Raw genomic sequence first — 14,523 nt, forward strand, 5'->3', positions numbered from 1 at the left:
GAAGCCGTACTTTTATTCGAATGAACGCTTTAAACAACAGTAAAGCATTCGAGAGGCCGAGTTTCAGCGAATACAATACCGTTAAAAATGAATTAGAAAGAAAAGCAAAGAAATTGAAGAATTTTCACTAATGCTACAGATAAGTGTGTTTGATAATATATTTTTAGTATCAGCATTCCGCCTCTGTGGTGTAGTGGTTAGCGTGATTAGCTGCCACCCCCGGAGGTCCGGGTTCGATTCCCGGCTCTGCCACGAAATTTGAAAAGTGGTACGAAGGCTGGAACGGGGTCCCCTCAGCCTCGGGAGGTCAACTGAGTAGAGGTGGGTTCGATTCCCACCTCAGCCATCCTCGAAGTGGTTTTCCGTGGTTTCCCACTTCTACCTAACTTAAGGCCACGGCCGCTTCCTTCCCTCTTCCTTGTCTATCCCTTCCAATCTTCCCATCCCTCCACAAGGCCCCTGTTCAGCATAGCAAGTGAGGCCGCCTGGATGAGGTACTGGTCATTCTCCCCAGTTGTATCCCCCGACCAAGAGTCTGAAGCTCCAGGACACTGCCCTTGAGGCGGTAGAGGTGGGATCCCTCGCTGAGGGTAAACCTGGAGGGTAAACAGATGATGATGATGATAATGAGTATCAGCATTATTCTTTGTGTATAAAACTCCTGTTTATTTTTTGCTATTTTTACGTCGCACCGACACAGATATGTCTTATGGCGACGATGGGATAGGAAAGGACTAGGAATGGGAAGGAAGTGGCCATGGTCTTAAGTAAGGTACAGCCCCAGCATTTGCCTGGTGTGAAAGTGGGAAACCACGGAAAGCCATCTTCAGGGCTACCGACAGTGGGATTCGAGCCCACTATCTCCCAATTACTGGATACTGGCTGCGCTGAAGCGACTGCACCTATCGAGCTCGGTTGTTTATTTTTTGTGAAAGGCAGTTTAAATATGCGGTATTTGACACCAGTGTTAATATACAGCCACAAGAGCATTAATTTGAACAGGCTATCTAATGTTAACATGAAATTTGTCTGTTCTTTATCACTCGGAGGAGAACGTTACTGTTTTTGTGTGGACAGTTACAGTTTCCTGACATTTGCTGTTTGTGCTGCTCGCAGTGTAAATTATACTTTCCTAATATTATATTGTTTGTAACAATGAAGATACTTCTTGCGGTCATCAAGCTTTAATGGTCGAGAGCCCCTTGTTACTGTTGTCATACATAGGTTTTAGGAACACGAACATTTATAGAATGTCCATTCCACTGCGATCGCAGTCTTAGTATTGTTACAACCTTTTATACTGACATAAATATTCCAGAAATGCTACCTGGTTCGCATTGTATTTTATCCCATATTATTAATCTGATATAATAGTGGAATCCCTTTTCTGAAGTGAGATTAAAATATTAGTAAAGTTATCTTGCCTCTAACTTGTGGCTAAAAAGAGAATAGCTCACATCTGTGTATTACCTCATACAGGACAGGGCGCTGAGATGTCTGGGTTCCGATAACGTCACCGACGGCCAAGCTCGGAGGGGAGACTTGCGCGTGTGACATAGTTCTCACCTGCGACCCAACCATGGTGTTAAAACATCCATCGAAGAATAAGAATAAGAATGATAACATGTATCATTAATTTGTTTGTGTCTATTCAACCAAACGGAACAGTTTTTGTTTACCCTAGTTTATCAGTAACCCTGTTTTGGAATGTCAAATAGTAGAAAGATAATATAGGTACAGTATATCTGTGCACGTATTGGCAATGGCAACCATAACCTATTATCCGCACACTTTATCTTGATGCATTTGTGTACGGCCGGGCTGAGTGGCTCAGACGGTTAAGGCGCTGGCCTTCTAACCCCAACTTGGCAGGTTCGATCCTGGCTCAGTCCGGTGGTATTTGAAGGTGCTCAAATACGACAGCCCCGTGTCGGTAGATTTACTGGCACGTAAAAGAACTCCTGTGGGACTAAATTCCGGCACCTCGGTGTCTCCGAAGACCTTAAAAAGTAGTTAGTGGGACGTAAAACAAAAAATAACATTATTAACATTTGTGTACGGGGGTGAGGAGTAAGGAGGGAGCTGTCCCGGTATCGATAGTGCTGCCTGGTGCTGCCAACCGAATGAAAATGAAATCTGAATTGAATCGAGAATATGATCGATCGATATGAAATTTCTAAACTGTTATCATCTTAAGCCAACAACTATGTCACATACACATTATATAACATTATAAAACATTTCTCGATGCGAATCTTGTTCCTAGCATGAATTCTATACTTTGGCTTTGTTGTGTAAACAACAACAGTACTAGTACGTAAAGTGTACGCCAGATGTCGCACAACGATGCTTAAGCGATTCATAGTTCGTGTTTCAAAGGTTGCCAGTACGAATCTCGAAGATCGCCGAGGTCGACCGATTCAGCACTAGGGTGTAAACGCACCAAGATAAAGTGTGCGGATAATACATGTTAAAGTCAATCATCTTAGTACAAACTTGTACGAAACAAACAACATTTTCTTTTCTTTTCTTTTTTTTTTTTTTTATAATTTGCTTTACGTCACACTGACACAGATAAGTCTTATGGTGACGATGGGATGGGGAAGGCCTAGGAGTGTGAAGAAAGCGACCGTGGCATGAATTAAGGTACATCCCCAGCATTTGCCTGGTGTGAAAATGGGAAACCACGGGAAACCATCTTCATGGCTGCCGACGGTGGGTTCGAACCCATTATCTCCCGGATGCAAGCTCACAGCTGCGCGTCCCTAACTGCACGGCCAACTCGCCCGGTGAAATCGACTTTAGAACAAAAATAATGCATATTCATTGTTACTCTTAACAGCTACTGTTATAAGTATTTAGAAGTAAGACACAGACAGTTAGCTTACACTTGTGTCTGTGACGTTATTTCATTTTCTATTAACGATATCTTGCCTGGCCATACCAACCAGTGGCGGTACTGTATATCGGTAGATACCGTCTCATTTCCCACCCTGTTTTTAGGTCTAGAAACCTTTTTTTTTCTTTTTTTTTTTTTTCTGTCCCACTTTTTGAAATATGCCCTCTCTATGACCTAAGCTTTAAGAGTGTTTTCCTTTCACTTCAGGTTGCAACAATGCTGAGGCTATTCCGCATACCCCAGGTGAGCTATATGTCCACATCGCCCTCACTCAGCAACAAGGATCGCTTCCCCTACTTCTTCCGTACTGTGCCCAGCGATATCAACCAGGCCCATGCTATGCTGGAGATCCTCAGGTAATTCAGCAGCACCCTCTGTTTGTCTTCTTAGATATGGATGCAGTCTTCAATAAAATGAGTAACTTGCAGTTTGGGTGTGTTCTGATATTATCTTATCCACTGAAGTTCCAGTTTCATGTATGGCTGTGAGTGACAGTATGGAAGTTGATGAGGTATGGGTGGACCGAGTAATGGTATTCGGGGCGCGACTTCTGCGTCTGAGTGTTATGAAAAGTGTTACTCAAGCGAGGAAAGCAACGGCAAACTACAGTATCTCACTCCTCATTTTGCCTAGTACGCTTCATTTCAACGCCGTCATCTGATTTTGCTGTTTCCCGTAACCGCATAACCTCTGGTAGTGCTATTTGATAACCAAATTAACCTCTGGGCTGGTAATCTAACAGACAGGCTATTATGTACTTTGTCCAGATTTGACAGAGTCTTTATTTTATGTACTGTACCGTACAGATTGCCGACGTTTCAATTCCATATCTGTTCTTTATCAAAGCAACTGATGTAGACATACCCCTACTTGATCCGAGTAAGTTAAATCAGACCCCCAAGACAGATAAAATGAACTTCAAAGACATCATTATAGAAAACACATATTAAATACATGGAACTGAGAGGAGGAGAGTATTTCATCATCATATGATTACTTGACATGCAAGAAAAGAATGCATTCAAATGTCATCAAACTTAACCTAGAAAACAAATGGACCAGTATCTAAGACTACTACTATACTAGACTTAACTAAAGTTGGCGTCTGACAGGTAAGGTTGGAGGGAGGAGCATTGCACGTGCCATTTCACGATGTTGCCACATTCAAGCATTCTTTTCTACATGCTCTTACCCCTCGCTTCCGGCTCACTTATTCCCTCTTTCATTCTGACTGCTGTGATCTGCTGTAGACTACCTGGCCAGGTGGTGTCGTCCCATTTGCGATCTCTCTTATACAAACAATCAGGTTCTTCTCAGTGACAATGACAGGTTTGGCAACTCCCAGAAAGACGAGCTGCCCTGGAGTTTTATCTCCATGGCAACCGCAGTCGCCCCTCCCTCGTTTCCATGGCAATCACACAGCCACTGCCTTTATCCCGCCCTGGCAGGCAGTAAAGGGACCTCCCTCTAAGAAATGTCACACGCCAACTCTTATTATTAGCAGTATAGTATACATTACTGGTGAACAAGCTGCTATTCTGTAAATTATGGTGATATTACTGATATTGTATGTTTGTTTTAGTGTTAAGGATTTCTCTAAATATTATCTTCTTCTTACCACTTCATGGTCCAGTGATCAGCTACTTGTTTGGCTACCCTGGTTTCAATTCCTGCCTCCCTCTAAAATTAAAACTGGTTTAGAACAGATTGTACTCAGTCTTGAACCTTAAGAAATAAACTCAGAAGAGAAATGGTTAAAATATGGTATCACTTTTGACTAACCTAGAAATTTTTTTCAGTTATACTCCCTAACATGTTTGGATAGTGCTTAAAATAAGATGCAAGACAATTTTAGGAATATGAAGTATGTAAAACAGATATGTCCTTCCTTACCTTTCTCATTTATTCCTTTCCGATACTGGTAATGGACTTCAGCTTCTGTTTATTTATTGTTGTGGTACTTTTTCTTTCAGTTGACTTGTTTTCTAGAATAATTTCTCTGTAATATGCTATCATTTTAGGCAGTTCAATTGGACTTATGTATCCGTGGTATATTCTGACAATGAATATGGTACGAGAGGTTTTGAGACGCTGAGCGAACTGGCTGCAAATTACAGCATCTGTTTCACCACTCCACAACGAATAGACAAGGATCATTTTACTGACAAGGATTATCGTCAAGTTGTGGACAATATTGCAGCAAGAAAAGATGTTAGAGGTATGTGAAATTAATAAATGTTAAGTTATAAAATAGCTTTTTCATTATTTTAATTGCAGTAGTTTTTTAGAAGAAAAGGATGTTGAAGTGATTAATTTCCACATGAACAGGTTGACCATATGGATAGATGCTCAGCAGTAGTGTTTAAAACATTATATTTTTTGAATTCCACTTTAGCTATCTTATAAACAGTACTGAAATATTCTTGAAATTAAAACTAGGCAACTTCAATAATTCTACTAAAATTATTCCATGAAATATAGGCCTTACACTGAAAGCAAGGTAATGAAGCCATTAATATATAAAAATCTTATATGTTACTTAAATTAATACTTGTAATTCGTAAATACTGAAAGTTTATCTGATCAGGCTTATTTGCTACGAGATGGAGTAGGCCATACAGCCAGCAACATGATGCTGAGTGTTGCATGGCAGTCAAATGACCAGTAAAGGTACCAATGGCTTCGGGTGGAGGAGCACCTTCAGCAGTGTTGCCAACCAAGAAAGATGGAAAAGCACCAGAAGATATAAAAAATTCCACTACACAATCATTCTTCTAATAAACTTACAAAAAAATCAAGAAATATTAACACCACTTATCATTTACAGTGAAATCAGGTGTCTTTGGAAATCTAAATACAATTGAACACGGGATGCTAGGTTATTAGCAACATACACTGAATTGCTGAGTAGTCATCAACATCAATGTTACTATAGCGACAGTTGTAATAGTTTCCAATAATTTTGACTTACTTGACTTCATTCCTGTCACTCTTTTCTGGAGCATTGGGCACGTACTATGGTCATCTGAAGAGAAGTCATGTGGATGTGGGGTAAGAGATGCAAGCTCACTGTCGCGTATGCGCCTGTCTCAGGCAAATGCTGGGGCTGTACCTTAATTAAGGCCATGGCTGCTTCCTTCCCACGCCTAGGACTTTCCTACCCCATCATCGCCGTAAGACCTATCTGTGTCGGTGCGACGTACAGCAAATTGTAAAAAAAAAAAAAAAAGGGTGACCTATCCATTAGCATTTTATGTTCTTTTATCTGGACTTCAGACATGCATTGTTGGGTGCACTCCCACAAGTCTTGATTCAATTTGGTGTCTAGCCATCCCATGGTTCTCAAACACTTGTTGTTCCAAATCTGGAATGTACATGTTATCTTTCTGATAATACACTAGCTACATAGAGTTCATACTACACCACACAGAATTTCAGAAATTACTGAATTCAATTCTTTTATGGCTAAAACAACACTCATTTAGACAGATGATTTTAATTAATTTACACTGTACAGGGGAGGAGGAGGAGGAGGAATGAACAGAAAGACCATTACACTTCATGTAGTCATCTAGAAATACTAGAGATCATAACCTGCCCATTAGCAGAGTACTGTACCATCGATGATTTTCAATCATCTGTTTTCAATCATCAGATGCATGCTTCTTGAATTCTTTTAATTAATGCCACAAGAAGACATCCTGCCTCCTAATATTTACATTAAGAATCAATATTATTGGTCTAAAACAGGAAAATTTTGTGCATCCGCATTGAAAACGACTTGCATTTTATGTTTCTTTCAGTTGTGGTTGTGTTTGCTGAGAAGTTGACCATCCTGAGGTTGTTGGATGCAGCAAGACAGAAGGGAATGGGTAGTCATTTTGTGTGGTTAGGCTCAGACGCCTGGAGTCTGTCTAGTCATCGGGAGCTGTTGTCAAGATCAATGAAGAATGATGGTGGTAAGTAGGTATTGAATGTAGTATCTTCAGTTATTATTACTAAAGAGAATATATGGAGCCTTCACTTCATGAATATGGCAAAGACAATTTACTTTTCATTTACATGTATAAAGTTTGCAGAATGATTCAGGAATGTGACAGTGTCACAATGGTGTTAATTTTTTCAAGGATCTAAGTTTGTTTTCTGAACTGCCATTAAAATCTCTTTCTAATTCAAGATACTATTCTTCTAAGAACTATCATAATTATTATAACTATGTACTGCAATTTTATTTACAGTATGTAGGCTATTTGTTTATTTATTTTATGACTATTAGTTATATAGATTTTGATTCCCATGGGGAAATTGAAATATTTGTCCTGAATGAGTAAGTTCATGATTCTAACGTTAACATGATTCTAATATAATTGTTCCATTATTGGAAATTATACATTTTCCAGCCAAGTTCCCTATGGGAATCAAAATCTGTATCATCTGATGGCCTAGCAGGCATCAATTTTTTGTAAAAGCGACCGAGTCTGTCATAGTGCATTGGCTCTGCCTGATGTTCCATGTAGCTTGTGCAGTGGCCTCCACTACATGCCATGAGTGTTGGTAGGTGTGCTGCTTGCCAGCTGCTGAGCCCAAATTGGCACACTGCGGTGAAACACTGGCAACCAGGAATGAGTTGGCTGGAAAATTTAAAGATAGAAATTTCATAATGTTCCATATTGAATTGTATCACAATTAAACTGAAAACAAGAAATAAAATGGTTCAACCTATTCAATACAAGGAAAATAAGAAATGTAATGTTACATTCTTATTTGATTAAAAGCGGTACCGGTTTTGACCACTATTCTGGGTCATTAGCCGATTAAATAAAAATATAAAAAACTAACTAGAATAAGAAATGGCTGTTAGATACCTGTTGATCATCATGCTTTGAGACCAAGAATGGAGTTCAACAAGGAAGTGCACTGTCCCCACTACTGTTCATCACTGTTATGGACAAAATAATGAAGAACGTCAAGGAAAAGTTAGGTGAACTGAATGCAGTGGCCTTTGCTGATGATATCATGATTTGGGGTGAAAGAGAAGAGGAAGTACAGACCAGACTCGATGAATGGAAATCCCAGTTCCAGGAATATAACCTCAACATCAGTGAGACCAAGACAGTGGTGATGGCAGTCAACAGAGAAGTGTAAAACTAGGAGACCACCAGCTAGAATGTGTGGACAGTTTTCCTTACCTTGGAAGTGTAATCTCCAGTGATAATTTGGTCAGAAAGGAAATTACAAACAGAGTGCATAAGGAATCAGAATTCTACCAACAAGTAAGAACACTTTTATGGGATGACATCATTTCAAAACCGGCCAAACTGATGATGTTTAACAGCTATTTCATACCAATATTGACCAATGGGATTGAAGCGCACACCCTCACAAAAAGAGATACATCAAGACTGTAAGCATCAGAGATGAAATTTCTTAGATCCATCATCCAGAAGACCAAGATGGACAAGTTAAGAAATGAGGAGGTGAGGAAATAAGCCAGAATAAAGACATCCCTATTAGACCGAATCGGCACATCCAGACTATGGTGGTATGGGCATATGATGAGGATGGAGCCTACAAAAACAGCCAGAATAAATTTGGTAAGACAGGTGGAGGGGAAAAGACCTGCAGGAAGACCTAAATCCCGATGGATGGACATGATCAAGGTTGATCTAGTTACCAGAGGATGGACAGTCTATGATGCTCTCCATGACAAGTTGTATGTGGACAGGAAGAAGTGCAAGAGGCTCATTAAGAGTACCCGGGAAACTGGAACTGTACAATGATGATGATGATGATGATGATGATGATATAGATTCGTAAGTAGGCTCTGCATGATCTGATTGGCTTTCAATGTTCTAAGAATTAGGAGCAAGATTTTGAATGGCACACTAATTTGTTTTAGATTTGATTTGTTTTGATGTGTTTTCTGATGATGTTTTATTGGATATTGTGAAACTAAGCAGCCATCATATGAGAGTATTTCTTTTCTTACATTCCCTAATATTTAAAATGTTTTCAGAGGAACAAGTGCTTGAAGGGGCATTAGCCATACAGCCACTGGCTCGTACTTTATCTGGGTTTGATGAATATTTTAATTCACTCACTCTGGATCACGCAGAAGTGAATCCATGGTTTCGAGAATATTGGAAGGAAACCCACTGTGAGAAGCGGCATTATGCAAGATTTCGTTCTGTAGACGAGGTAAGTCCTTATAACCCTTAATGCATTAGCTAATTGTTGTAACAACAGTTTTTTAAATTACCGTATTCCATCATCATCATCATCATCACCAAATTCTCTTTTCCAGCTCCAGCTTGGATGGGATGTTATTGGCATCTTTCCATTATCCTCTATCCAACCCCGATTGCTGCTCCTCAACTGTGTTCCAGTTCAGGTTCCTTCTCATTATACTGCTCTGGATTGAGTCCATTAACTTGTCTGGCCTTTTCCTCCCCTACCTCCACTCTTAGCCTCAATCATCCACTTCAGTATAGTACCTCTTCCATCCTCTTAACTTGTCCAAACCAGTTTATTTGTCTCCATTCTCTCGGATAGCTTTTCTACTCTAATTTCCTTCCTGATGCCCTCATTTCTTAGTCAGTTCTTTTGTACTATTTTGTACTACTGCCCTGTCTTTTTGCCAATGTCCAGGTCTCTGCTGCATACATGAGTATGGAGCAATAATACATCTTATACATCTCCCCTTTACACTTCCTTCTTTTTCTAGCTCTGTGGCTAACTGGTTAGCATGCTACCCTTTGGTCTAAGGGGTCTTTGGTTCTATTCCTGGCCAGGTCAGGGATATTAACCTTCATTGGTTAATTTCTCTGGCTTTGAAGACTGGGTGTATGTACTGTTTTCAAAATTAGATTTAGTTTAGTTTAGTAATGTTTCATTTTACCTGGCAAGATTAAGGCCTTCAGGCCTTCTCTTCCATCATCATAGGTAGGTCCTCATCCTCACCACGTACAGTTTGCCAGTGGGTGTCAACTCAAAAGACCTACACCAAGGCCTCTCCAGAGGCTGCTTGTCACGCCAGTTCTTTCTTCCTGATCTAGTACTTCAAACTCTGGTAAGATGCATTTCGCTGCTGTATCTTTTTATCGACAGTTTTTTATCCTGTATCAGGTTGTTTCTCAAGTAACTTACTGAAGTTTTCCACAATTTCAAGGTCTTTTCCCCCCATTTTTATACTGTAGTACCTTTTCTTTCTCTTCTAGTCAACACCACTGTCTTATCTTTGTCCACACTTATTTTCATTGTATAATTACCAATATACTCACTCATTGCATCCAGTTGACCTTGCACTTTCATCAATCTAGAATATTATTGCATTGAAGGATGGGAGTAGTTCCCATTCAAAAAGAAAAGTGCAAGAAGGGCATCTGAGATGGTACGGCCATATCCTGACAGCTCATGATGCGTACATGTGGAAAGCTGAGACAACAATAGCGAGACACCCTAGCTGCAGACACAAAGATTGTTCAGCTGACACCAAACGATGCATCTGATCACATAAAATGTTGTTCGTCGATCCAAAAAGCGGACCCTGTACCAGTGGAAAAATGCTAAGTTAAAGAAGAAGAAGAAAGGACTTACAACAGATGATAATTTTACTAAATCAACGGAGCAAATTGGTTACACAATTGCAGGTTGTAGCTGTGAGCTTGGATTTGAGAGATGCTGGGATGAAACCCCACCGTCAGCTACCCAGAAGGTGGTTTTGAATGGTTTTTCATTTTCACATCAGGCTGTAAATTAGGACCTAATATTTCCTACTCCATTGCTGCTGAAATCATAGTATGATATTGAACAGCTATGAGAAAAGGAATCTATAAAACTACTTTTTTAAACAAGAATGAGTCTTGAACATGAATCCTTCTTGCCTCTATAAATTAATGTGTTGCAGTTTTTCCAGGACCTTTTCTCTCTGGCACTTGATAAAATAGTTGTGAATGATGTCCTCTACTAGTGGAATGATGCCTTCACTGGCTTCTACACATAATGTGGCTATAATTCAAATCCCAACAAAGGCATGTAGGATTTTTGAAATGAAAAATCATATACAGTGGAACCTCAATTCTCCGTTTTTTGGGGGACCATGAAAATAAAACGTCCAACATGGGAAAACGGAAAATCCAGGAATGAATGAAAACCATCAAGAATTTGGCTAAACATCACAAAAATGAAATATGTATAATTATAATGTTACAAAAACTCCTAAACCAAACCAAATTACAGCCCCAATGGAACTGCCTGCCAAGTGACCGCTGCTCAGCCTGAAGGCCTGCAGATTACGAGGTGACGCATAGTCAGTGTGACGAATCCTCTCGGCCAATATTCCTGGCTTTCTAGATCGGGGTCGCCATCTGACCATTAGATAGCTCCTCAATTAAAGGTAATCACGTAGGCTGAGTGGACCTGGAACCAGCCCTTATATCCAGGTAAAATTGCTTGACCTGGTCGGAATCGAACCCGGGCACTCTGGATGAGAGGCAGGCATGTTAGACCGCGAAACCACATTAATTACCAGTGCGCGAGTTCAAAATCTTAATAGGTACCTTATATTAAATTTTATAGGGGAATCTTCGTCAGTTTCCCGTGAAAACTTATTTCAGTTCAGTAACTTTGATTAGCCAAACTCTTCGAAAAATCTAATAACGCCAAGCCAAACGACAGTCGACCGCAAGTAGTTTTTAATTCTCTCATCTAATAAAATAAAGTACATTAGATACAAAAGCACCAGACATGATGGTGAAATCCCTTCTTTTATTAAACTTTCATTGTAATTTGGTCTCCAGTATACCTACTGTTCGTAGTCAGTTTCCGGAAATCTTGTACCGCGTAAATTAGACCTGTAATACATCGACTTTTAAAGGTTACCGGTATGTTGAACTCGAAAACATGGTTTCGAATCTAAGTATCGATTCTCAAAATTCTCGAATGCATTATATTCAATTCTGCTCGTCGCTAATCCAAGACCGACTGGAGTCGGTCTTGACTAATCCAATCAAATTGGAAAGAGAAAAAAGAATGTCATCAAAACTTCAGAAATTACGGTTATTCATGACCTTGAGGTCATCTGGAAAGTGTGCTCGCTGCACATGTCAGTACGAGGTGGAAATTTTACAAACCATTTAAATGTAACGTGCGCAAATAAAACGACTGCGGTTTTTGGCATTTTAAAATGAAAACTTGAAATTCCCAGTCTTACATCAGGACCAAAACAGTAATAGGCAATCCCAAAACCTCCCATTGTTTTCTTTTAATGTAAGGTGCAACATCTGTTCTGATCTCGCTAACATAATCGTGTACGATAATATTAAAATACTAAATTTGTGTTACGAGAGAGCAGTTTTGATTCCTGCCCAAAAGCCCAGTTACTCTACAGTGCCCTAAGGAGAGTACCAAAAACCTGTTCGGCAGTACGATCGAAAAAAGTAAAAATATAAACTTCTAACCCTGGATATAATGTGGACGTTTTATAAGTGCGAACATTTGACGAAACTCGTTCTGTCTTCAAGCAGAGCTGTCGAAATGCGCCGTGTCTCCTTACGATTTGTTGTGGGCACTCTCTGCTTTATGATTTCCGAGATTCTCCAAACAATACCACCCAAATGCGATGCTGAGATGGTCCCTTATGCAAGTTCACCGCCGATCGCTTTTCCAGTACAGTAATGGCTCTAATTATCGCAATGGCGGGGCGTTAACGCCAAGATCCAAAGTATGCATAGCCGTCCTTTCGTGAGGTACAGTTTATTAAAAAACGATTGATCCAGGATTTAGCGTTGATGGTACTGAAATTTTTGGACGGTTAATCCAGGAAATCGTTTCTTCGAGGAACGGATAATGCGGGATTTTTACGACGTGATTTAATTACGATGCTCGCAGGACCACATCATTTGAACGCATATTCCAGGGAAATGCAGTTTCCGGGAACAGATTATCACCATCATGCCCGTCTCCTGTAGTGCGGGCCAGAGATAGCCTAGAGAATGGAATTGTGCTGTATTGTGTTTAGTAATTACAGCTGGTTCTGCCTTCATGCATGTGATAACTGCTTATGTGTGTGACAGCAACCAGACATGTATAATCTTCTAACATATGAGCCCAGTTCTTGGCATCATGGTATAGGGAGCAATGAGCTACGATTCTTGTAGTCTGTTAAACATTCCTGCAACAGAAAAGTTATACACTGCTCCAGCAGACTAATTTTCACATATTGCTGCTGCTGCTGCTACTACATGAGATGCCCTTTGTGGTGTTGGACAACTGCTCTGGCTAACATGATCTCAAACCTCTCTCCCAATGAACATGTTTGGAACATGATGAAACAATGTGTGATCTGGTCTGTACAACCAGTTATTAACCTTATACCGTTGCATCAACAGGTCTAAGAGTCAAAGAAGATTGTTCTGCAGGATGATATTCATCATCTGTACAATTGTCTACATGCAAAAATAAAAGAGTGAGTGGCTGCCCAGCAGGGGTACCTACCCTGTATATTAATGTGGTGCTAAGCACTTAGTGTCTATTGCTTGGTTTTGTCTGTATTGTTGGTCATGTAATTCGTCAACTTATATTACCCCTAGTTTGAATCATGTATGAAGTGCTTCCCAATTTGATAATTATGTGGCCTAATTTTAATGTTACATAATTGTTGTCTCTTGTTAAATTTAAAATATACTGACCAGGTAACACATACATGCCAACGGAGAAACATTACAGTAAGTTTCTGTATGTTGCAGGCTCTATTGTACAGAAGGAATCCTGTCACCTGCAGTTAAATTCATGTTGTCTACCAGAAGGATGTACACCTCTTTGTTTGAAATATCTTTTCTTGTATTCTTATTCAAATTTTATTCATATTCATTATAAACTATTGTTTGCATTGTAATTGTGTTCCAGGCTGGAGGGAACATGACCACAACCCCAACAACAACCACTGAAGACTCCTTGGAGGAATGCAGCAGAACTCCTTTAAATTACAGACAACAACGGTACTTACACTTTGTGAGAGATGCTGTGTACTCTGTGGCATATGCCTTACATAACCTCCAACAAGCTAAGTGTGGCCCTGAACCTGCAGGGTACTGCAAGGAGATGGAGCACATTGATGGGGATGATCTGAGAGTCTACCTCAGTAATGTCACATTCAGTGGTAGGTAGAAGGTGTAGTGGTTGTAAGACACACTGCCAATATTACTGTTTATATGACATTCTTGTTTCAGATTAGGCCATATTTCCTTAGATTTCAGACATTGCAATTTAAATTTTCATCAGCCAACAGGGGGAATGTATAATATACAGAGTGTAACAATAAGTTACGGCCAAACTTTCAGGGTACATTCCTCTCACATAGAAGAAGAATATGTGTTGTATGTACAATGTACATGGGTCAATAATTGCTTTATTTTCAAGTACACTCATGTTCATAAAAGCCAGAACACCTGGAAAGACTACAGATAGGAAGTTCAAATTCACAGGACATGTGCATTAGTATGTTCTGAAGAAATGATTATCATTTGAACCATGTCGGCCTTCAGGTTCAAGGTTCACATCAATATCTCTGCGCATCACCACTGACCGGTAAAATGTGCCTGTGGTTCTCGTTGTCGCTACAAACC

At 39.9% G+C, this 14,523-nt stretch overlaps 1 protein-coding gene across 1 annotated transcript in view; it reads left to right on the forward strand.

The window, feature by feature from the left end:
- The window catches only part of LOC136875862 (metabotropic glutamate receptor 3), a 67,529-nt gene that overhangs the window by 11,839 nt on the left and 41,167 nt on the right, over positions 1–14,523 (forward strand). Inside the window, exons 5-9 of the mRNA XM_068228227.1 lie at positions 3,107–3,255; positions 4,921–5,117; positions 6,703–6,858; positions 8,916–9,097; positions 13,805–14,057. Coding sequence (XP_068084328.1) covers positions 3,107–3,255; positions 4,921–5,117; positions 6,703–6,858; positions 8,916–9,097; positions 13,805–14,057 — 937 coding nt within the window. The remainder of the gene's footprint in view (positions 1–3,106; positions 3,256–4,920; positions 5,118–6,702; positions 6,859–8,915; positions 9,098–13,804; positions 14,058–14,523) is intronic.

This window comes from Anabrus simplex, chromosome 6 (assembly GCF_040414725.1).
Source record: "Anabrus simplex isolate iqAnaSimp1 chromosome 6, ASM4041472v1, whole genome shotgun sequence".
Classification (NCBI taxonomy): domain Eukaryota; kingdom Metazoa; phylum Arthropoda; class Insecta; order Orthoptera; family Tettigoniidae; genus Anabrus; species Anabrus simplex.